At 44.3% G+C, this 25,195-nt stretch overlaps 1 protein-coding gene across 1 annotated transcript; it reads left to right on the top strand.

The window, feature by feature from the left end:
• The first annotated feature begins 9,746 nt into the window (after positions 1-9,746).
• On the top strand, positions 9,747-24,844 carry LOC103710936 (pyruvate, phosphate dikinase, chloroplastic-like). The gene is made up of 19 exons (XM_008796870.4): positions 9,747-9,902; positions 9,992-10,225; positions 10,303-10,440; positions 12,436-12,598; positions 12,839-13,074; positions 15,064-15,192; positions 15,748-15,927; positions 16,551-16,688; positions 18,457-18,621; positions 18,916-19,077; positions 19,369-19,458; positions 19,808-19,946; positions 20,406-20,583; positions 20,958-21,087; positions 21,835-21,963; positions 22,184-22,321; positions 23,317-23,394; positions 23,521-23,612; positions 24,586-24,844. The coding sequence occupies exons 1-19, from the start codon at positions 9,819-9,821 to the stop codon at positions 24,626-24,628; spliced, it is 2,646 nt and encodes an 881-aa protein (XP_008795092.2). The 5' UTR covers positions 9,747-9,818; the 3' UTR covers positions 24,629-24,844.
• Positions 24,845-25,195: the final 351 nt, after the last annotated feature.

Raw genomic sequence — 25,195 nt, forward strand, 5'->3', positions numbered from 1 at the left:
CAAGCAGCATTCGACCAGCTCAAGGAATACTTGGCGTCTCCTCCCCTGCTGTCCAAGCCGCAAGAAGGGGAGATGCTCTACCTCTATCTGGCGGTCTCCCCAACCGCAGTCAGTGCGGTACTGGTTCGGGAAGAGGCAAAGCTCCAGAAGCCTGTGTACTACATCAGCCGGGTCCTACGGGATGCCGAGACGCGGTATACGAAGGCTGAAAAAATCGCCTTCGCACTGCTGACCGCGACCAGGAGGCTTCGCCCCTATTTCCAGGCCCATTCTGTCACCATCTTAACCGATCAACCACTACGGCAGATCCTCAGCAATCCTGAGAATGCGGGACGGCTGGTGAAGTGGGCAATAGAACTTGGTGAGTTCGACATCCGCTACCAGCCTCGACCCGCCATCAAGGCCCAGGTGCTCGCAGACTTCCTCGCTGAGTGCACGATGCAGGAGGTGGAACCTAGACCGCCGGAAATGCCCAGCCTCGACCTCCCGATCTGGACGCTTCACATCGATGGATCATCGAACCCAGAAGGTGGAGGGGCCGGGCTGGTCCTTACCAGTCCTGATGGAGTGATAGCCGAGTATGCCTTGAGGTTCGGATTTCCGGTGACCAACAACGAGGCGGAGTACGAGGCCCTAGTCACGGGACTCAAACTCACCAAGGAGCTCGGCATCCGGCGCCCGAAGGTCTTCACCAACTCCCAGCTGGTGGTCGGGCAGGTCCGTGGGGAGTTCGAGGCCCGGAACCCGACTATGCAGAATTACGTCCGGAAGGTGCAAGCACTCATTCCCGACCTCGGCAGTGTCGACATCCAGCAGGTCCCAAGAAGTGAAAATGCCAGGGCCGACAGGTTGTCCCGCTTAGTGGGCGTGGACGCGCACAACTTGTCGAGGGCGATCTGCCTGGAGACCCTGGATGCCCCGAGCATCGGCGAGGCTGGAGCTGTGATGGCGATGGATCCGGAGCCGTCTTGGATGGACCCGCTCGTCGCCTACCTCGCCGAAGGGATCCTCCCTGAAGACGAAGATCAAGCTCGGCGACTTGTCAAGAAGTCCGCCCACTACGTACTCTATGAAGGGAGGCTATATCGGACCTCGTTCACCGCCCCCCCTCTTAAGATGCCTCCGCCCCTCGGAAGCGGCCTACGTCCTCGGCGAAGTCCACGAAGGCGTTTGCGGATCACACTTGGGGGCTAGGTCCTTGGCGCACAAGATCATGAGGCAAGGCTATTATTGGCCTACCTTGTTGGAGGACTCAAAGGATCATGTACGGAAATGCGACGCCTGCCAGCGCCACGCCAACGTCCAGAGAGTCCCTTCTGTCCCCTTGGCACCAATCACTGCACCCTGGCCCTTCGCCCAGTGGGGAATGGATATCCTCGGACCATTCCCCGTCGCTTCAGCTCAGCGGAAATTTTTGATTGTTGCAATCGACTACTTCACCAAGTGGGTGGAGGCAGAGCCGCTGGCCACTATCACGGAGGCGCAAGTCCGGAAGTTCGTGAAGAAGAACATCATTGTCCGATTTGGGGTACCTCGGGTCCTCATCTCGGATAATGGTCGATAGTTCGACAACAAGCATTTCCGTGACTTCTGCGAGGAGTTCGGAATCGAGCATCGGTTTACATCTGTGTCGCATCCCCAAACCAATGGCGAGGCCGAGGTCACGAATCGGACAATCCTCCAAGGAATCAAAGCGCGAATCGGTCGGACGGGGCAAGCTTGGGTCGAAGAGCTCGAGAATGTCCTTTGGGCGTATCGGACCACGCATCGGACCCCTACCGGGGAGACGCCTTTCAGCCTGACCTATGGCACGGAAGCCGTTGTCCCCGTGGAGCTCGGACTCCCCTCACCTCGGGTGGCCGCGCACCGACCCGAGGCCAATTCGGAGCAACTCCGAGGGAACCTGGATCTCTTGGAAGAAGGGAGGGAAATGGCGCAGGTTCGGATGGCGATGTATCAACGGAGGGTGGCCCGATATTACAACTCCAAGGTCCGACCGAAGCTTTTCAGAATCGGAGATCTGGTGCTAAGGCGAGCTAAAGCATCTCAACCTGCGGAAGGTGGGAAGCTAGCGCCAAATTGGGAAGGCCCGTATAGGGTTCGCTGGGTAAACCGACCTGGCTCCTACCAGTTGGAGGCCCTAGATGGTCGAGAAATTCCAAGGAGCTGGAATTCCGCTAACCTGCGGATGTATTACCAGTAGAACGACAATGCCAGAAAGACAGTTCAAAAATGTACAACACTTTTCATTCCAATAATTTCTGGTTACAATGGCGTGCTCGTGTGATTACAAGGAAGTCCTAGAGGGGAATTAGGGTGTAAAGAAAGTAAAGAAGAGGTGGAGACTCCGAGGAGCTGAAGATCTGGGATCCCGAAACCTCCGTCCGAAGCGGCTGCAATCCCACCGGAAGTGGGTGCTTCCAACCGGAGGCGCCATCGACGTCTCACGAAAAAGACGAAGAGCCGGCGCGGATGAAGAAGAAGTGGACGAAGGAGAAGTCCACACTGCTCCTACCCAGAGGCGCCATCCACGCCTCACGAAAAAGACGAGGAGCCGCCGCAGAAGAAGCTCCCGCTGCCTCCAGGGGAACGCCACCTCCAAGGGATATTCCGGTCCTCTCCAGTGTTAGGGGAGAGAAGGAATACGAGGAAGAAGAGCATATGGAGGCGCGGTCCCGGATCAAGCATCTGGTGCGGAGCTCAATCGGAAGGCTGAACTTCAAGGAGGGGAGACGTGATCCCGGATGAAATGCCTAGAGCGGAGTTCCGCCGGGGAGAACCTCCTTGTTGATCCCAGATGAAACGGCTAGTTGGCGGAAGTCGCGAAGGGCGCGCCTCCCGTTCCTCCAGCAGGGGTCTCTCAGCCACGCGCCGGAGAGGAGGTCCACGATCCATGGTAACCTGAACAGCTCCGGCTTGGCAGGCTCCACCGTACCTGCACCTATATTTATAGCCGAACTGTGGCCCCCCGGTCGTTCTGATGCGGGTGGCTCCAATAAATGCGGGCGTATCGAATCCGGAGCCGTTCCAGCTCTCGAGGCGTATCTTCCCGCGATTTCCTAAGCGTCATTCTCCTTAGTCGCATTCTTTGTGCAGGACACTCCGGGTGGCATGTACCCCTAGGACCACGTATCTCCGCTCGCGCCCAGGCCGCTTCCGCCTCGAAGAACGCGCGTATCGCGGCCGCTTAACTGACACTCCTTGCAAGCAGCAACAGGCGATCCGATTTCCCAGGTAACGCCTCAATTAGCATTTAATGCCCTTCTGGTGTTCCCCAGGCGACGCTTGGAGAGGAGGAGAAACACGATCGCAGCTTGTCACGGAGAAACCCCGTCGAGCGGCAAGCGACAGGCGCGTGGCCAACGAGCGAAATTTCCCGAGGCTCGGCCCTCGGATGCCAGGCTAACCCGATGATCATCCCGGGAGCAGACTAGCCTGAAGCCCCGACCGGTCGCCTCGGCTTGCGCCAGCCTTGGCCGACCAACGAGCGGAATTTTCCGAGGCTCGGCCCTCGAATGCCAGGCTAACCCGATGACCATCCCGGGAGCAGACTAGCCTGAAGCCCCGACCGGTCGCCTCGGCTTGCGCCAGCCTTGGCCGACCAACGAGCGGAATTTCCCGAGGCTTGGCCCTCGGATGCCAGGCTAACCCGATGATCATCCCGGGAGCAGACTAGCCTGAAGCCCCGACCGGTCGCCTCGGCTTGCGCCAGCCTTGGCCGACCAACGAGCGGAATTTCCCGAGGCTCGGTCCTCGGATGCCAGGCTAACCCGATGATCATCCCGGGAGCAGACTAGCCTGAAGCCCCGACCGGTCGCCTCGGCTTGCGCCAGCCTTGGCCGACCAACGAGCGGAATTTCCCGAGGCTCTGCCCTCGGATGCCAGGCTAACCCGATGATCATCCCGGGAGCAGACTAGCCTGAAGCCCCGACCGGTCGCCTCGGCTTGCGCCAGCCTTGGCCGACCAACGAGCGGAATTTCCTAAGGCTTGACAACCCTCAGATGCGAGGCTAACCCGATGACCATCCCGGGAGCAGATTAGCCTGAAGCCCCGACCGGTCGCCTCGGCTCGCGCCAGCCTTGGCCGACCAACGAGCGGAATTTCCCGAGGCTCGGCCCTCGGATGCCAGGCTAACCCGATGATCATCCCGGGAGCAGACTAGCCTGAAGCCCCGACCGGTCGCCTCGGCTCGCGCCAGCCTTGACCGACCAACGAGCGGAATTTCCTGAGGCCTAACCCTCGGACGCCTGGCCTAGGGCCGGAAGAATTTCCTGAGGCCTAACCCTCGGATGCCTGGCCTAGCGCCGGAAGAATTTCCTGAGGCCTAACCCTCGGATGCCTAGCTTAGCGCCGGAAGAATTTCCTGAGGCCTAACCCTCGGATGCCTGGCCTAGCGCCGGAAGAATTTCCTGAGGCCTAACCCTCGGATGCCTGGCCTAGCGCCGGAAGAATTTCTTGAGGCCTAACCCTCGGATGCCTGGCTTAGCGCCGGAAGAATTTCCTGAGGCCTAACCCTCGGATGCCTGGCTTAGCGCCGGAAGAATTTCCTGAGGCCTAACCCTCGGATGCCTGGCTTAGCGCCGGAAGAATTTCCTGAGGCCTAACCCTCGGATGCCTGGCCTAGCGCCGGAAGAACTTCAAGAGTCAGGAGTCGGCGAGATGCTACCAAGAGTTAAAAAGAAAAAGGACGAAAGTGAGATGAAGAAACATTCAACTTGCATTAACTTTCATTGTTTCAGGGCCGAGACCCATACAACTTGGCAAAACGCCGACATACAAAGAAAAGGACAACGAAGGGTACAGAAGGTCAGCTTGGAGGAACCTCCGGGTCGGGAACGACGGGCACGTCCGCAAGAGGTAGGGAGGCGGTTGGAGAGTCAGCAGGCAATGGCGCCGGAGAAGAGTCGAGAAGGGAGATCCCACTCAAGTCAACTTCGGGGTACTTAGCTGACACCCTTGCCAGGCCTTCCTCGAAGCCTAAAATAAAGGAGTCGGACCCCGCGTCCGACATGTCACGGACGAACTCGTCAGACTGACGATAGGCCCGTACCGCCTCCGACATGTCACGGGTGAACTCGGCGGACTGACGATAAGCCTGCACCGCCTGACGCCCGATCTCCGCACTCTTCTCGGCCAGCGCCGCCTCTGCTCGCTCCGTAATCTGAGCTTTAGCCTCCAAGACCTTCGCCACAATCCGGTCGTCAGCCTCGGAGGAGACCCTCAGCAGATTAGCCTGAGCCTCCTTGTGCTTCGCCTCGGCAGCAGTGCGGGCGGCCTCAGCTTCCTCCAGGCGCGAACGAAGCTCTTGGTCGTTCGCGCGGGACTTCTCCAAGGCCGACTCCAATTCGCCCAGTTTGACTTCAAGAGACCGAGTTCGGTTGCGGGCGTTGTCGGCAGACCGCTGGGCCTTCTCCCACCTCTCTCGATAGTCCGCAGCCTTCCGGGACTGCTTCTCGGCCCGCTCCTCCGCCTTCTTGATCTCGCCCTCGAGACCCGAGGCAACCTTGAGTTGCTCCTGAGCCTCCAACAGTTGCTTCTCGAGGGTGGCGAAGCCGAGTGCCCGCTCATCGGCCTCCCGGAGCCTCGCCTCGAGGTCCCCGGTCGTCCTCCCCGCCGCAGCTTGGCCTCCCTCTTCCATTGCTTTCAGTCGGTCCTCGGCCTTCGCCAGAAGCCCCGCCTGTTCCTTATAGCACTCCTCCAGACGGATCATATACTGGGCGAGCTAAGAGATAGGAAAAATGAGGGCGTCAGGCGGAGATCAACAGAGCTAATAAATGATGAAAAGCGGCCGGAAGAACACTCACCGACATAAGACAGACGCAGCTGGCAGCCCCGACGTCAGGGACCCTCATCTCCCGGACCTGCCTACGGTCCTTCTCCAGCAGCACCGTTTCGATGAGGTTTCGGGCGCCGTCGGAAGTGAAGGCCGACCCCGACTTCTCCCCGGAGCCGGACGGTGGTTCTGCAGTCTTACCCTTATCCATCGCCTGGGGAAGAGTCCTGCTGATCGTGCTCGGGGCGGGGGTCGCTCCAGGAATTGACAGGGTCCCGCTCGGCTGGGGCCTCGGCGCGTCCCTCCTCGTATCATCCGGAGCCGACCGAGTCGAAGGCCGGGCTGGGGACCGATCACGTCCGACCCGTCCGTCTCGAGCGGGCTCGGATGATACCTCCGGAATAGCGGCAGTCTCACCACTGGAGGGCTGATACAGCGTCAGCTGCCGGTCCGCGCCCGCGGCGTCCCCCTGATCGGTGGGCCCGGACTCGTTGGTCGGCGTTGGAGTCTCCTCCTTGCGGGACTTCTTCGCCGGTGGGGCCCCACTCGGAGGAGGTCGTTTCTTCCTCCGGACCGCTTCCAGCAGGGACGACCTACCAACAGCCGGTCCCTTGTCCGACCGCATGACGTCGTCAATCTCTGCAACAGGGACGAGATGGTCGGAGGCTGAGAAACCGAAGGAAAGAACAAGACGAAAGAGGAGAAAAGAGTCAAAAAAAGAAATGGTGGCGGGCTCACGGTCGGCAGGGACCGAGCTCAGACCGACATTCACCAAGGTATCCTCGGAAATAAGGCGGGCCACCGGGGGGAGCCGGCCCTTGGCAACCAACTCCCTCAAGACAGCGACGCCATCGGATTCCTCCCTCGACAGCCTCGATAGGCCGATCGGGGACTTCATCGGCGTCTCCCAGGTCGCCCTGATTCCCCAAGAGGGATCCACATCAATGAAAAAGAAACGCTCCTTCCAGCCGTGAATGGAGGAAGGAGCCTCCTTGACGAGGCCGCACCCTCGCCGCGCCGCAAAGCACCACCACCCTTTGTCCTGGGGGTGGCTACTCAGGCTATAGCATTCCCAAAAGACATTCAGGGTGGCGGGGACCTCGTGCATGCGGCAGAGAACTTGGAAGGCCGTCAGGGCGCGCCACGAGTTCGGCACCAGTTGCGTCGGCGCCACTCTTAAATCCCGGAGCACCTGCACGACTAAGTCCGAAGGGGGAAAGCGGAATCCGGCCTGGAGGATGCCCTCATTGATGGCGACCTTCCCTGGAGGAGGATGGGACATCCTCTCCTCAGGCCCCGGGAGCGTAACGTTGCAGGCTTCGGGAAGGTGGTACCGAGCCACGAATCTATCTAAGTTTTCGGCGACCAGCTCCGACTTAATGCAGTCTGCTCTCACTTCGCCCATCCTTAATGGCCAATAAATCTACGGTCAAGACGGGGTCAAGAAGGGGGAAGAGACCGGAACGACTGGAGTACACTAGTACAAAAGGAGAAAGTATGGAGAGCCCTAAGTAGAAGAATGGGGCAACTCACCGGGAGAGAAGGAAGAACGGCTCCGAGAGCGTCAAAGGAGGAGCAAGCGAACAGTCCGACGGCAATGACGGCAGCGCAAAGGAGAAACTCGAAGATGTCTGTAAAGAGAAAGGCGGACGGAGGAGGACCCTCGGTTAAATAGGCGGAAAGGTGGGTGACACCTCGGTGACGCCAGAGGACGCCTGGCTGCCGAAGGGTCGCTCGCGCCCCAAAGGCGAATCGACGCCATTAAGGAAGGATGTCCGCCGAAATCCTCAGACTGCCAGGTCAGCAACAACCGCCATACGCCATAAAGAAGGCGGGGAGCTCGAAGCGCGCGCGCCTCTCCGAGGGATGGCGGCAATCTCGAAGCATCACTTCCTTCACCCGTTCCCCTTCCGGTTCCAGGCTCGGAAGTGGGGGGCTACTGTTACGGGGGAACTCAGCCACCATGCCCCACGTGACCGGCACGCGCGCCCAAGAAGACTACAGCTGCCCCTTGATCCAGTAACCCGACCACGAGTCGGATATCTTCGGCTTCGCAGCCCGACCCCGAGTCGGCTGCCCCTTGATCCAGCAGTCCGACCCCGAGTCGGCAATCTCTCGACAACGACAGGCTGTTCCCCTGAAGCACGCCGCGACCCTCTGCTCCACTACTCCCTGCAACGGTCGTATCCGGCGCTGCTCCACGATCTCCTGTAACAGCCGTACAAAGCGGAGCTCCACTACGCCCTGTCATGGCCGTACCTAGCGCTGCCCCACGACGCCCTGTAACGGCCATGTCAGTGGCAACTCCATCGTGCCACACGATGACCAACCCCCCAGAAGGACCCCCCAGCCTAGTATATATGCGGCGGGGGGGAAAAGGGGGGAGGTAAGCAAGAACTTCCAGTGCATTCTCTTACTTGCTACGATTATCTCTCCTTCTCCTCCAATCTCCTCTGACTTGATCGTCGGAGGGCCCCCACTACCCCAGTGGTGGTGCGAGGCTTGCTTGCAGGTTTTCCGGTGGAAGGTGGAGCGCAATCAACACCAACCAAGGCAACTTGAACGGAACCCCGTTCACACCGCTGTGCCAATCGTTCTCGGTTTGGACCACCAGCAACAGGTATATATTTCAGTTTGGCTAGGTTAGGTCAATTTGGGACATGTCATGTGCTTTGACCATTAATCAAGTTAATAGGTTTGGAATATCTATCATAGAGCTGCTTATTTAGTTCATGCTAGTTTCAGGTTAGAACATGTTAGGTGACCTCTGGAACAGATTCATGTTTGGTTGATTTGAATTAGGATAGATTGCCCAAGCCTTCAGCCTAATTGGGGGGTAACCTCCATTCTGAACCCAAATCCTAGTAAGATACACATTAGCCCAACCTGACCCAAAGAATGGATCAGATTTGGGCTAGCCCGTCTTCAAGTGGATCTCCAAGGGCAAACAAAATTTCCAACATGTCATTATTGATTATTATCAACAAATAGGGCATAAAGTGACTCCTTAGTCTTAGTACCTACTTCTTGTTGAAGAATAATCCGCAGTAATCCTCTCTTGCAGAATCAAAATGTAAATAAAGCAGCTAACCAAATAACATTATGGTTGCTTGTTTGGCCACACAAAAAATTGACTCGTGGCATGAGAGAACTCTTGTGACTCCCAAGAAATGGAGCTAAAGAACAGAGGTGGTTAAATAATTAGTAACTATGTTAGTGTCGTATGCCCAAAGAACTTGTTTGACCAATTAAGAGTTTGGTTTTCCTCATAGATGTTGGAAGTGTCTAAATTTGGTTTCTCAGAACTTGAATCTCGATCTTTCTTTCTTTTTTTTTTCTTTTTTTTTTTTTTTTGGATACAACGGCTGCTCATACCATTCTAGCATGGATACAGCCAGCAGAATCAAGGAAGAGAAGATGATGAAGCGGTGCAGGGATGGCCCCCATTCTCATAGAGAAGATGAATCTCGATCATTAATTAAAATTATCATTTAAGAATTATTTAAATAATTTATTTATAAGAAATCGATCAGTAATAGAAAAGCATACAAGTAGCATTTGAGCACGAAATCGACTCAAACAACCTTACTTTTTAACTCCCTCAATCTTTTTCAATAAATTAGAAAACCCCAAATTCCAAAAGCATTTTCATAGTGGCAACACATTATGCCACCACGTATGTTTGTGGCAGTGCATGCAACGTAATTTATGTTTGCAACCCACTGCTTGTTAATGCATTAATTATTTGTTACCTCACTCAGTTATTATATGCTAGCCTCCATCTTTTTCTGTTTCTCTTTTTCATATCCTCATCAATTTAACCCGGATAAATACAAGAACTCCACGCCATGGACCGAGTCGCAGGTGCACTGTAGGTCTTGTTCTCGTCTCCCACTAGTTTTCAGGTCTTGGCTGCACTTGGCAGCATGCAGGCATCACTAACTATAAATATGGAGGACAAGAGAAGTCCTCAACCCATCCAAAACCTTGAAAAAACCTCTATCTCCTTTTGTGTTGTAGTTCTTCGATCTTCTCTTTCAACTGATGGCTCCCTCTAGAAACCATTCTCAGAGAGTGTTCATCTTCGGCAAGGGCAAGAGCGAAGGCCACAAAGGCATGAAGTCCTTGGTATAACCATCTATCGATCCCTCCTCCTCTTCCAAACACTCTTGCTGTTCCCTTCTAGATCTTTGCTTATACATTAACTCTGTGAACAGTTGGGTGGCAAAGGAGCAAACTTGGCGGAGATGGCGAGAATTGGGCTGTCAGTGCCGCCGGGGCTGACGGTATCGACGGAGGCCTGCCGAGAGTACCAGGAGAACGGCCACAAGCTGCCGCCAGGCCTCTGGGAGGAGATACTGGAAGAACTGCATGCTGTGGAGGAAGACATGGGAGCTCGTCTCGGCGATCCCTCCAAGCCCCTCCTCCTCTCCGTCCGATCTGGTGCTGCGGTATGTCGACAACCATCTGATCCTTGTTGCATGGATGGCTGTGGGTTTGATGGTTAATTTTGGTCGAACAAATTTAGGTGTCGATGCCGGGGATGATGGACACGGTGCTGAACTTGGGACTCAACGACGAGGTGGTCGCCGGGATTGCGGCCAAAAGTGGGGAGCGTTTCGCTTACGACTCGTACCGGCGATTTTTGGATATGTTTGGCGACGTGGTGAGTGGATTTCGGATTTCTCCCCCGTTTTTGTCTCTTTGTTGATTAGTTTGTTTGTTTCCTTGCATCGCCAATAAAATATACAGGTTGCTTTTTTTTGGTCACTCTTGTTTTTAGCCAATTACATTGGTTGACCCAACGGGGGAAATGACAAAGAGGCATAACCACCTCTTTTGTCACTTGGACGGAAGCTTGGAGTTCGGTTGTAACTGATGCCATCCCTTGCATCAACCCTAATTAGCAAAACTCTAGTTCCTCGAGCAATGGCTTAATTGGTCTACCCTTAGGATGTGATCGATTCGTGATCATAATTACAATCAGAATGGTCAAATTCTCTAGTATATTTGGTTCGTAGCTGGAATTGGAATTGAAATTGGAATGAAATTTGAATACCAGGAAAAAGTCGGAATTGGGTTCGGAGGGTTGGGGCTTCTCCATTTCTCTCGAAATTGAAATTGAAATGAAACTTTCTCCAATCAAATATTTTCTTAATGGAGTTAGTATATGATAACATGTGGAGATTGGGCCTTAAATATCTCAAGCCCAAGAGGATTTGAAAAGCACCCATATTGTTGCCATGTAGTATGGTAGGGGAGGCAATCTTTATCCAACCCGCTAACTGAATATAGATTCATTACACAAGTTTAGGTTAAACATAAATAGATTTAACTTATAAATAGATCGAACTGCCTAATCTGTTTATTGAACGGGCTGTGCTCGAGTTTAAAGTCTAAACTTGTGTGACCTAATTTAATCTATTTAATTATAAGTCAAATTTATGCAATCTAACTTGTTTGGGTTATGCAAGTTAACTCTTTAATAAACAAGTTGATTTGAATTTCTGATTTTGATTTGTTTATTGCATGTGTTGGACTTTGATTCATTATTTTCTCAGAGCATATATGTCTTGACATAACATGACCAGGTTACCTGTTTAATAAACATCAAGTTTGTTATTAGATGAATCCAGTTTGGGTTGATAATCTATTTCCCAGCCCGGCGGTTGCCACAAGGCCGACCTGATATATAGTCCTAGCTATTATCTCCATCTTATTAAAGTGGCAAGTCTTTTAACAAAGCATGGTTTAGGTCTGTTGCACGGTCCAAATGAGTCATCCCAAGGTACAGTAGATGGTAGGCTTGTAGGTTCATGTTTGACGTTGTTCTATAGCAACCTATAAACACTTTCCAGATTCTGGCACCATTCATCTACGTTAAAAATTAAGTCCAGGCCCTATATAATATTAATAGATTGAGTATGGGTTCGGTAAGCCATTGTTTGTTTGTACTAAAAAAAAAATTCATATAAATCAAATAAATAAAAAAAAATATATAAAAAATCTTAGTATTTTACATAACATTAAACAAAATAAAAATTAAAAACTTAGAATATAATATGAACAAAATTTTAATAATAATAGAAACATAACAAATAAAAAAAAATAAATATATTTTAAATTAAAAAAATAATCAACTAAATAAATGAATAACTAAACATCATGGCGTGTAAGCTTTTTCATGTTTAAGAGCAAATAGGATAATGGATCAGAAGAAAATTTTTGAAGAGTTATATATATCCAAATCGGATTTAGGGTTAGATTTGGTTGCATAAAATTCATTCTATTAGGATTTGAACAAATCCGACGAATTAGAGTTACAGGATGGGGTAAATTGCCACCCCAGACCGATCACGGTGGTATTGTTTTACGAGAGGCTACTTCAGCATTACATAGACAACTCAGGACATTACAAAAGAGGTTGATGTTAGGAGCTGTGCATATACAAGGACTTCGTAACTCGGCCACTAACCAAAAAAAAAAAAAATCTTAGCATCAAGAGAGCCACTTCCAAGCGAGAGAGAGAGAGCCAATAAATATGTTTATTAATAAATAGTAGTTAATTTTGTTCCAAGACGTGCAATTTACAGCATATAGATTATTTTGGCGGTGGCTTTCCTTAATGCGTCTTCTATTTGTGATGGTGGATATACTGGAGGTGATGGGCATTCCACACTCACGGTTTGATGAGAAACTGGAAGCCCTGAAAGCTGCAAAGAGAATTAGCGTCGATACCGACCTTACCGCCGCAGACCTCAAAGAGCTCGTTGTCCAGTATAAGAAAGTATACCTTCAGGCTAAAGGAGAGCAGTTCCCTTCAGGTAAAGTATTATAACTTACAGCAATGCCTTGGTACTTCTGATACTTAATTACTTCCTCCTTTTCTTAAGTTGTTCGGGTCTGTTAACGTTTTGGTGTTCCAGTTTCATGTTCTCCATGAATTTGTTATGTGCTTTCCATCTTTACATGAGAATGAGGTTCTGATGTTCTTTTTTTTTTTTGCTCCTATTGCTTTGTGATTAATGAATGGCTGTCTCAAGCAATATTTGGACTGTTTGCAGACCCAAAGAGGCAGTTGTACTTGGCAGTGGTGGCGGTGTTTGATTCATGGGACAGTCCACGAGCAAAGAAGTACCGGAGCATTAATCAGATCACTGGGTTGAAGGGGACTGCGGTTAATATCCAGTGCATGGTGTTTGGGAACATGGGGAACACCTCAGGGACTGGTGTGCTCTTCACGAGGAACCCCAGCACTGGGGAGAAGAAGCTCTATGGGGAATTCCTCATCAATGCTCAGGTTTGATGCTCTTCTTTTTTATTCTCTGAGTTGAAAAGTTGTGGTTCTAGTTTCTGCATGATGCCTTTAGAATCTATCTTTATTCTCATGAACTTAAAAGCCAAGTGGAGCATGGTGATTCCACTGGTGTATTAGATTTATCATCGACTACTGCAAGAGCTGGATTTTTGCATGCAAACTCTTGATTGTTATGATAGTAGGAATTTAGTCCCTCTCCTCAGTGCATATGTTGGGGAGAGATCCCAAGTATCATATTTCATATTAAAGAAGAGTATAGGTATCATATTTCTCGAGAACTCTACAAGTTGCCAATAGAGGGTATATTGAGGAATCAAAACAAGATGAGGATAGAAGTGTTGAATAAAGTTGAAATTCGATCTCGATCGGCGTCATTTGATTTTGGAACATTGAATTGTTACCGATTTGTACAGCATTTTGGTTACTATGGCAGAATGCCATTTTGGGGGAAGCACTAAAGCAACCTACAAGTATGGCATGAACCGATCATGCTTATGACAAATTCAAACTTTTGACTACAGCTTGAGTCATCAACATTGTTGAATCCTGCCGATAGTGCTAGAGTCACTTGTTATAGCAAAGTGGAACACAAGGAGGAATATTAGTTCTTGACAACTATGACCTCGATAAAGATGGTGCTGGTCGATGATGCGCTTGATTTAAGCCTTCAAGATGATAGGCAAAGGCCTTTAATTCTAGAGAAAATTCAGAGGGTTGTTTCTTGCTTTGATGTGCTTAAATTGCGATGATAACATAGGCTGTCATACATGATAGTTGGTCTTGTTTTCATGTAAGGACTCCCTCTTGACTAAACTTGACCTGTAATAGGTACTGATTGTACAGAATTGACATCTAGCTAGTAATCAGTTATAAAAATTTAGGCAATCTTTCCATGGAGCCTCCTCAACATAGATATGCTCCGTAGCTGATTATGTTCTGAAAGGAAAAACCATAAGTTATGAAGATTGAATGAATTTTTAGGGGATGATCATGAATGAATTTTTAGGGGCTCATCAGCACTAAGAAGCGGCTAGATTCTGGAAGATGTTTGATGATGTTGGACAGCAATTATCCATAATATCGAGGCAATTGCATGTCATGGATGTTTTCATGAACAAATGCATGGGTCTTTCACAATGTCTTTGAAATCTTTATCAACCAAATAAATCAATTATAGACTCCAACATAATGTAAGATGAGCATGCCTTAATAATTGCAAAGGTACAAGTACAGCCATGAACTACTGTACCACTCTAAACCACCCGGTTAGGGTGTATCATACCGTACTGGGTTGGAACCGGTACGAAAATCATATTCGAGTCAGAACAGGCCTCGTAACGACTCGTATCGAGAAGTATCTAGGTGAACCGGGGTGTGTTCCAACCTATACCGAGGTGTATTAGGATAAAAAATGAGAAAATGGCTCGAGAGCTGTCTTGGTACAAAGTACGTACCATACCAAGCTATACCGAATTGAACCAGTAATGTATCGGTATGATACCAGGTTCCAAGATTCCAAACTTTGGGTACAATAATTTAGTATCAGGTACAAGAAGCTCATAGTTATGATTATTACCATTGCTGCTCATATATGATGTGATATGTAATATGCATGACATAATGTTTTGTTTAGATGTGTTTTGCTGCACAATCCTTTATACAGTCCATGATCTTACAGTCGCGACTTGTACCAATATGAGTTTCATTAGTTTAAATCATTCAAGTGGATGACTTCCCATTCTGTTAGGCCAAAATACAGTATCCTCCTAATACCAAACTAAATGGGAAGGCAATGCTTAATAGCGTTTGTCACAATACATTTCAGTTGTTATTTTTAGATACCACTTATAATATTATCTTAATTGTTGATATTTAAAATAGTATTTCCATTGATTAGATCATTCTAAGATGAGACTGTATTGCTATTCAGTAATTGTTTATATCTAATAAAATCGACTTTTCATAAAACAGGGTGAGGATGTAGTTGCTGGAATCAGAACTCCACAGGATTTGGATGTTGTGAAGCAGAGCATGCCAGATGCCTACAGTGAGCTTGTTGAGAATTGTAGGATCCTAGAGCAACATTATAAAGATATGATGGTTAGATCCTTTATTTCACAGCTCCCTCAGATAGCACATGCATACATGAATGCATAAAAGCGTACATATACATACATATGTACTGGCATATATCTACATTTATACATACGTAGACAGAGAAATATTTTCTTAGAATATGCAACAAGCTAAAAGGCTATTAAAAAGATATGAAAGTCATATTGTTAATTTCATGGCCCTATCAAATATATGTCTGTGAGCATGGTCTCCATGTGCATGCTTTTGTATGAATGCATGCTTGTGTGCGGGCATGCAGGCATGTTCTGTTGGTGTGCCTGAGCATGCGTACAAGTGTACATTCCTGCTGATGTATGTTTGCATGTGCATGCCTATCTATGTTGTGTCTCCCAATTGTTGTGTTTTCATTCTCGAATGTGCAGTTATCTGTTTCCCTAGTATAAGTCATCTGGAATTTTGTCTGTTATCTTTTGAGGTCATGTTGTCATTAATCTACAGAGAACTAATGATACATTAGATTTAATGGATATTTTGTATTTCTTGACTTGCAAATCAACTGACTTTTCTCCTATAATACAGGATATTGAATTTACAGTGCAAGAAAATAGGCTTTGGATGCTGCAGTGCAGATCAGGAAAGCGCACTGGCAAAGCTGCTGTCAAGATTGCTGTTGACATGGTTAAAGAAGGCATTGTTGATACTCGTTCTGCTATAAAGATGGTAGAACCAGGGCATCTGGACCAACTTCTGCATCCACAGGTGGAATTTTGAAAGAAAGAATAACTTGCATTTCGATGAATGTGGGTTGAATGCCGGTTAAGGCTTTTGGTTAGGTTAATGAGTTAAAATGAAGTGAGGCTTTATGACATAAATCCATGGATTTCTGGATTTCTTAATTACAACATGTCAGTACTACAGCATGTTGAGTAAACAATATATATAACACTTAAACAGGATATTGTGGATATTCTTGCATTCATTTATAGACTTCATACATGGAGCATTACAGCAATGTATGGACATACACAGGTACATTTGTATGACTTATGGCAATGTAAATTATCATGAGTTAAAGCATTGACTGCTTATGCACTGAAGGATGTTGAGACTTTGTCCTACTAAATTGTTATTTTCAACATTTTGTTACTTTATTGATGATTATTAATTATGACAGAATAGGAGACATGCAACCTATAAAAAGTTCATGTTGGTTCAAACTGAAGTCTTATATTGTAGCAATGTTTAAAAATGCAGGCATGATTGTTTTTGTCCACCCGCATGGTTGTGCCTGAGAACTTGTTTGGAAATCACAAAGACTAGCATAGTCACATGTCCTTATATATATTGCTGAATTTCTGATATTCTCATCTTTTGTTATTTAGTTTGAAGACCCATCTGCATACAAAGATAAAGTGATCGCTACAGGCTTGCCTGCATCACCCGGGGCTGCAGTTGGTCAGGTTGTATTCACTGCTGATGATGCTGAAACATGGCATGCCCAAGGAAAGACTGTCATTTTGGTAACTCAGTTTCCCTCATAATAAAAGATACAAAAATGAAGATGTATTGCCTCTTTATGTAACTCTAGGGCTGGTTTTTGGTAATTTTACACTGCATGGGCCATTGTTTTGATCTTTTATGTGCTCTTATTGATAGTTATGAGGGTTTATGCTATGATTTTTTTAGATATGCATAAGAAATTTACCTAATGAAAATTCTACGTCAAAATTTTCTTCTAGTTGATGAAGAATAAAAGCCAAATTTTAGCTGAAATTACCATCAATACTATAATCAGATAGGGATTAAATTCTTTCTTACTAGAATTTTCTAATATGATTCATAGTTGTTGCACTCCATGGTTATCAACATGACCACATATGCCACAATGGCACAACCATTACAACTTCCTCAGCTATTTTGTCTCCTAAATATCTAATTTCCACTATCTTTTTATTCTACCTATGAAGTTGAATTACTGTAATCTATAAATCATGAATTCTTCTTTCCACTACTTTCCATTACAAAAGGCTAATTGTTATTTCTTTAGAGGCTCATCTGTTTAATTACATTCACGCAGGTATAGTGTAATCAAGGGAGGAAAGCAAAAGGAATGATTGATTTATTGTCTTATTCTTGTCAACTTTTTACTATCTGCAAAATGTAATAGATCAGTAATTTGGGATTATCATCTTGAGCATCTTCACTTTCTTTGCTTATACTTCTGCTTTCAACCTTGCCAAGCTTGCTGTGCCCTGTTCTTTCACTCCATGTGTTGCAACATTGACTTGCCGCAAAACTGATCTAGATGCAGGATCTTGCACTTTCGTTGAGTTTAGTGTTGTTTTTCACCTTTTAAAACTCTATGGTATGAAATTTTGAAATAACATTTGAATGTTGCTTTAACTATTGTTAGACTAAGCCTTCTTGATGAGCTGATTTACTTCATTTTAATGTGTGCGGGGGATTTATGACTCTCCAACTATGCTTGGTTTATCTTCTGTGTTGTCTTCAGTGTTATGAATCTTGTATCAATGTTTACTAAATTAAAACTTATGGGCTTTAAATATTTGTGAATTACCAGTATTTAAAAGCTGGAATTTTGATCCAACCCCAAAAATTTAGGGCTGGAATTCAACTTTTTTTAGGGATGGGAACTCAGATAGAGGCTTGTTCTTTATTTACACTTTTAAATAAACAAAGTTTATTTCATTTACTTAATAATATTCATGTAAGCTAATTTGTATTTGCTATTGTGTTTGCCCATCTTTCCATTAGTACTTTAGTAGACTTCCTACTCTCTACTCATTCCCACCTTCTAAATTCTGGAAAACCAAGAAAAAGGGTTTAGAAAGCTTCCTTCTTAGTAATGGTGGTTTGGTATAGGTTTTGGCCCATTCTTCCCTCATCTGGAATTTTTCTGCGTAGTTGGGTCCGATTCATTCAAATCAAAGTGTATGGCTTTTGGCCTGTAGGGTGCTAGTTGGCCAAAAATTAAGTTTTTGGCAAAATACAGCAAGGTTAGATTTTACCTTCCTTTACTTCTACCTAATCATTCTATTGCGTTACTCTATATACTTTATTGAATAGACTTTGCATTTTGTGATAGTGGTCCATATTACCTGACTTCTAGTTTCTAGTAAACATAATTCTATACCTATGACAATATCAAATCTAGGGGGATTGTAATGATGTTCATGTCATGTAAGTTATGTTAAGAAAGATGGATTGACCAAATGTTCTCATTATAATTCCATTTTTAACACTTAGCTACATCATTCATATGTGAAGGTGAGGACAGAGACTAGCCCAGAGGATGTTGGTGGCATGCATGCAGCTGCCGGAATTCTGACAGCAAGAGGTGGCATGACTTCTCATGCAGCTGTTGTAGCGCGTGGATGGGGAAGACCTTGTGTATCTGGCTGCTCTGATATCCATGTGAATGATGCAGATAAGGTAACTTAATTTTTTATGAGCACATCTATTGGTGAGTGTTTTGTACTTTTATATAAAGAAAAAATATAGGACTCTAATCATCATTGTGGCCTCAAGAGCAGTTTCCAGGGGATGCAAATACATGTAAATAACTGACTATTTTTAGGTAGCTATGAAGGCTCAATACTATTTGTAATCACAATGAACGTTTAAATTATTATAATTCTTAGGGATTTTTATATGAGAATATAGGAGAAAGTATATCCTATATCTTTGTCATATAATAGTTCTTTACTGTTGAGCTTTGCCATCTAGGTCTGTATGGTTGGAGACAAAGTGATACAGGAAGGTGACTGGCTATCGTTGAATGGATCAACTGGAGACGTAATCATGGGGAAACAGCCACTTTCTCCACCAGCTCTTAGTGGTGACTTGGAAACCTTCATGCCTTGGGTTGATGAAATAAGGCAACTTAAGGTACAGATTCCCTGTAAAAGCTAGCTACTACTAGTACGAATACCACTGAGAATTGGAAACAACATTTATCTTATGGATCAGAAAGGAAAGCTTCTGCATTTTTTCCCCCTTTTCTGTCAACTGTCAAGGATGGTTCTAGTTATACATGGACTTGCTTGTCCATGGGGTTGCCCAGTTCAAAGCAAGTGAATTCTCCACACACAATAGATCGGGCAACATTTATTCATGTCTCCTCTATACACCATGTCATTTTTTTTCATAATTTCTTATGGGAAATGATCGCCTTGCTAGGTGATGGCAAATGCAGACACACCAGCAGATGCATTGACAGCTAGAAATAATGGTGCACAAGGCATCGGACTCTGTAGGACAGAGCACATGGTAAGTTGAACATTCTCTTTTACTTCATACATTTAGACTGTCATGGAAAATCCTCAGATTCAATGAAACTAGTCTCATATTGAGGCAAAGAAAATGCTTTGACCATTTTGTTAACCATATGGACCTCTTAGGCACTTTTGAGACAGTTCATTGTTCCCCACGAAAATGGCAGTATTTCTGGGTTCACTAGTGCATAGATAGGATAAAGCTAATAGCATAGATTCATGGAATTTTTTACTTTATGTTAATATAATACTTAAATTAACAGCAGAGCACTAATCACTTCTACTTCAAAAATTTTGTGAAGCTATGGTTACAAACTTTCTTTAATTTGTGCATGGTGTCACAGTTCTTTGCTTCAGATGAAAGGATAAAGGCTATGAGACAGATGATAATGGCAGGAAATCTTGAACAGAGGCAAAGAGCATTAGATCTCCTCTTACCCTACCAGAGATCTGACTTTGAAGGCATATTTCGTGCTATGGATGGTGAGACCTTAAAATTGCATCTTTTAGTGTTTTTTCACGTATCATGCATAAAATTATTGCCACGCTCATTTGGTATCTTGTGATTTGATGGGAACAAAGAAAACATTCGTATATCATGGTCTGGCTTAACAAGTATTGATATTTCTCCGTGATTGTGACTAATCAAATGTGCAGTTCTTATCTCAAGTAAATATTGTAAAGGATCCCACTATTCATGTGCATAGATGTAAATCCTAGCTGCTGATAACGTCAGTGAAGGTCATGAGACAGATAGTGGTTCAGATATCCATCATCTTTCCCCCATCTTTTGCCTCTCTTCTTCATTTTATGGGGTGAAAATCTCATTTAATTCACACACACACATTCATGTCATGTGATTAACATTAGCCCATGGATTACTTGGTATGGTAGTTCCAGTCTAATCATTTACATCATTACTCGTAAACTTTTAAATTTCAGGACTTCCAGTGACTATCAGATTATTAGATCCTCCACTCCATGAGTTTTTGCCAGAGGGTCGCATTGAGGACATTGTGGATCAACTGTCTTTGGACACTGGCATGACAAAAGAGGAAGTCCTTGCACGAGTTGAAAAGCTCTCTGAAGTAAATCCCATGCTTGGTTTCCGTGGCTGCAGGTTTGTTCACTGCTCAGTTTGTAAAATGGTGCAATTTATGCATTATTACGGATTTTTATCGAGCTATGAGTGTCTTTTGCTTTCTTTTGGTTGCATGTCTCATTGATAGCTAAGTTTTTGCCATATCATTATGCGGATTTTCCTGATTCTTCTTCATAATTTTCTCCTTATATATGCTTAGAATTCATTTTTATTTCAAGCGAGGCTGCTCATGTCTTTGGTGATATCTTTTCGTTAGTATTTAGGCATTTGTATTGTTTGAATGATCACATGTGAATTTATTTCTACAGTGTTTTAGTTATTTTATACAGGAAAAACTGTTTACCTTTAAATATATTTTATACTACATTCTCAGCATACTCTTGTGCTATTAGGCTTGGTATATCAAACCCAGAATTAACCGAAATGCAAGCACGTGCTATCTTTGAAGCTGCTATCTCCATGAGCAATCAGGGTGTCAAAGTTCTTCCAGAGATAATGGTACCTCTAGTTGGAACACCTCAGGTAAGCTCCCTTTTCTTTTTTCCTGTCATTTGCAATGTTTGAAGAAAGTAATTGAATTGTTCCATCTGGTCATTCACTATAATTCCGTTTCCACTTTTTTATAAGATAGCATGCTATATAATTCATAATTACAAAAAAAAGAAGAAGAAGGAGAGGACCGTGCTATCATGTTCTTCTAAAGAATACTTTCAAAAATGATCTGAATTTTCTGGAGTGCTGAGTCGTTCGAGGAAATAATAACTGTCACACTTAGAAACCAATTTGTCTCTTTTAGTTATATAACACAAACACTTATTTCCATGCCTCCATTGTGCATAACTCAGGTAACTAAATAACTACTTGCCACTTTAAGGTTGCCCTAGTTTGAAAATATTGAGAAATTACTGGAGAATTAAAAAAATTTCCTAAAAAACTAGTTCATCATCGACTCTATGGAAGCATTTTAGGTTTATCAGTATCTCCGCATTCGAAGTCACCTTAATCCATTTTTTGCCTAGTTTTTACTCTCATGCCTATAGACTCTTTCCATATTCTAGAACCATTTCCTGTTATAAGGTTATAAACGAAATTATAGTATGTTTCATGATTTTCCATTCAATACATCTTTTCTTCATATTATTTTCTAATCTTTGTCAGGTATGAAATGGTGAATTTTAGGACACCGCATGGGGTTTCTATGCGATTGTATTATGTTATATGCAAAGCCCATTTTTGCAAGTTTCAACTATTAAAATTTTTGATTGGCAGGAATTAGGTCATCAAGTGAGTCTGATACGAAAGGTTGCTGATAAAGTCTTCTCTGATAAGGGCACCTCAATAAGCTACAAAGTGGGGACAATGATTGAAGTTCCTAGGGCTGCCCTTGTTGCAGATGAGGTCAGTTGTGGACTGTCAACTGTCTGTTTTTGAGGCGAATCTGGATAATTTACAATGAGGATTTAGTTAGTTAGAGACAAGCTTTCATTAAACCCTCATCAAGTTGCATACTTGAACTGTAGATGCCTTGCTGAAACAAAATCCTTTTCAGACCACATATAATGTCTTATCATTTTTTGATTCCTTGTTCCTTACTCTATTTCTAATTTGTCATTGGCAGATTGCAGAGCAGGCAGAGTTCTTTTCTTTTGGAACAAATGATCTTACTCAAATGGCATTCGGTTACAGTAGAGATGATGTTGGAAAGTTTCTTCCTATCTATTTATCCAAGGGTATCCTCCAAAATGATCCCTTTGAGGTAAGAGTACTGCATGTATTTCTTATAAAGTCCATATGCATAGGCTTCATAGAATCCACATGGCTCTCTATGTCTAGATAATAGATTAAACTACTTTAATGTATTGGATAACATGGCTTCTGTGAAGACCAGTAGCAATGTAGGAGGCACTAAGCTATTGAAAACCGAGACTTCATCTTTTCCTACAATTCCCTGATTTTCTCTTGTTGCAACATAGTTTCAAGTTGGCTTCTGAAATTTTTGGCATATCATATATTTTATGAAGTGTAGTTACATGGGGATATTATTTTTTTTCTTATTGAGAACAAGTGATCTTTTTTTTTTCAGTTGGTAAATTTGTTTCAAATCTGTGAGGGCTTAGTGGTTGGGGAACATAAATGGAATTGGTGGTGGAGAGATGGAATTCTAAGCCTATCTCATGTTAAGCTGTATTTGGACTTAAAATTTACAGCACACAGTACGTCTGGGCTGGCCTAAACCCAGTAGTTTTTGAAACTTTGAAGGTTTTGAGATTCCTACGGTTGTAATCTTCGAAATTCTATAACCAGTAAAAGCTCTGTTATAGGGCCTTCATAATGAAGCTTAAATTCTACATTTGGCTTTTGTTGTGTTCTTATTTCACTTTAGTTTAACTACAGTTCAGTTGCATTTAATCTTTGTAAGACTTTGTTTAAATCTTATTAAAATCATTATTTTATACACCAATCTGCAGTGCACTTTACAATGCCATCGAAGGGCTTTATCAAAAAATTGAGACTAATCATAATAATTAAGTAACAGGACATTTTTTAAAAGTTGGACATAGTTACAACATTAAACTGTTTCTCTCTGATTTGCTTCATTTTCTCAATATTTTTGAACCCTTGGTCAATGTGAGGACATCTTGTTTACCTTAAAATTTATGCTTAACATTCAATGTTCACACCAAAATAAGTCTTATTTTTCTATGCTGGAGTGCTTATGACCCACTAATTTATTTGTTTGTGAAATTTCAGGTTCTTGATACTAAAGGAGTGGGCCAGCTCGTTAAGATTGCCATAGAAAGAGGGCGGAGAGCTAGGCCTGACTTAAAGGTAAGTGGTTTATGAATGTGCTTTGGATCTTTATGAAAATGTGGAGTGTATGTCTACATAAATTTCTTTTATGATAGAAAAAAGGTGAGGTTCTACATGGGTATGAGTGTTGGGTTGGTAAAACAGGTTGGCATATGTGGTGAACATGGTGGAGAGCCTTCTTCAGTTGCATTTTTCGCAGAAGCTGGGCTGGACTATGTCTCATGTTCCCCATTCAGGTCTCTGCTTGCATTATCATTTTTTGCAATTTTAAACAGTTTGTATTATTTATTCATCACATTTTCAGAATGTTTATGCATGAAGCTATTATAACAACTTGCGGGATTAGGAGACCGTTTCTGAACCATTTGTGGAAATAAGTATCTTTAGCACTTGCTAATAAAGAGATGGAGCAAACATGAGACATTGAGACAAGATAAATGTGGATCCAACAATGTTAAAAAAAAAAAAAAATCAAGTAGAGAAAGATAAATTAAGACAAAACTTTTTAAAGTTTTCAATCTATTCATTTTGTTTTTCATTCTTCCAAAAAATAGGAACTTGCATAGTGTAGGCAATCATGATATGTTACTTCAGTATTGCAAATGTTGTATGTGTATTTTGTATCAGTTGATAGGTAAATACAGAATGAAGAAGCGATAGCTATTCACCTTAATGAGTACAAAGCAAATTTGTCACTCTATTAGTTGTAGTTGGAGGTAGGTCTAGCACAAAATTATGAGATTCTTTTCCATGATCTCAACTTAATATATTGTTATTATAAATTTTAGTTAAGTGTTCTTCATACCAAGATTACTGCAAATTGCAGCCTGTAGGAGAAATAAGAAACTTTAGACATTATATCTCAGAGATAGAATAACCCTTCTACATCTGCTTCAGGTAATTATTCTTAAAATGTGTTTAAATTACTTTGTTTTCTGAAACCAAGTCCTTTTTCTTCACTCTACTTAGTATATCAACGTATTTTTGAATATCCCATTGAAATGGAGTTATATGGACATGTCATGATTGTGTGGGCTACTTAATTGTTACGATGTAAATATTGGTTTTTCCCCCACCATGTTTTCTTATTTTCAATAAAAAAAGTTCTTTCAAATGTGCACACTCAAGTAAACAATCATCATTTGAAACTAGTCATTTGGTTACTTTCTTTACAATCCAATTCATTTAACTCTCTTCTTTTCTTCTCAGGGTTCCAATTGCCAGGCTAGCAGCAGCTCAAGTGGCAACTTAGAAAAGACCCCAAGACATGCACATAGATGGAGAACATCAGGTCGACATCTGAAAAGCAGTGAAAGCACAGAATATATACTGCAGAGAGCAGTAATAAGTGCTTCCCAATAATAATCCTAGTTCTGTTCATAAGAAACTTAAACCTAAGTGGAATGTATATTCCGTGTTCAACATGTGATGCCAGCATAATAATAAACTTCTCTTTTTTCGTCCTGCATGCAATGATCAATGTTGATCATCTTGCTGTATAATACCATGGAATTGCATTATCTGCTTGTATTTCAGAGATAGCATTAAATTAGAATGTTGTGAAAATCAACTTATATTAGACAACATTCTGAACCTTAGAATTGATGAATATTGTAGAGTGATGATTCAGGTTTTGTGAGGTAGTTTTAGGTTGGTGTATAAATTTTATACCCATTTCAGTTTTTTAGTTGAAGGGAACAATGGGTCTTCCCAAATTATTCTGAGGATCCATCTAGGCATGTGTTTAGTGTCATATAGGTTATGTATTTCGAATATCTTAGGTATTTAGGGCAAAGAGTTCAAATAATATCTTTCAACT

Source organism: Phoenix dactylifera, chromosome 1, assembly GCF_009389715.1.
Source record: "Phoenix dactylifera cultivar Barhee BC4 chromosome 1, palm_55x_up_171113_PBpolish2nd_filt_p, whole genome shotgun sequence".
NCBI classification, from domain to species: Eukaryota; Viridiplantae; Streptophyta; class Magnoliopsida; order Arecales; family Arecaceae; genus Phoenix; species Phoenix dactylifera.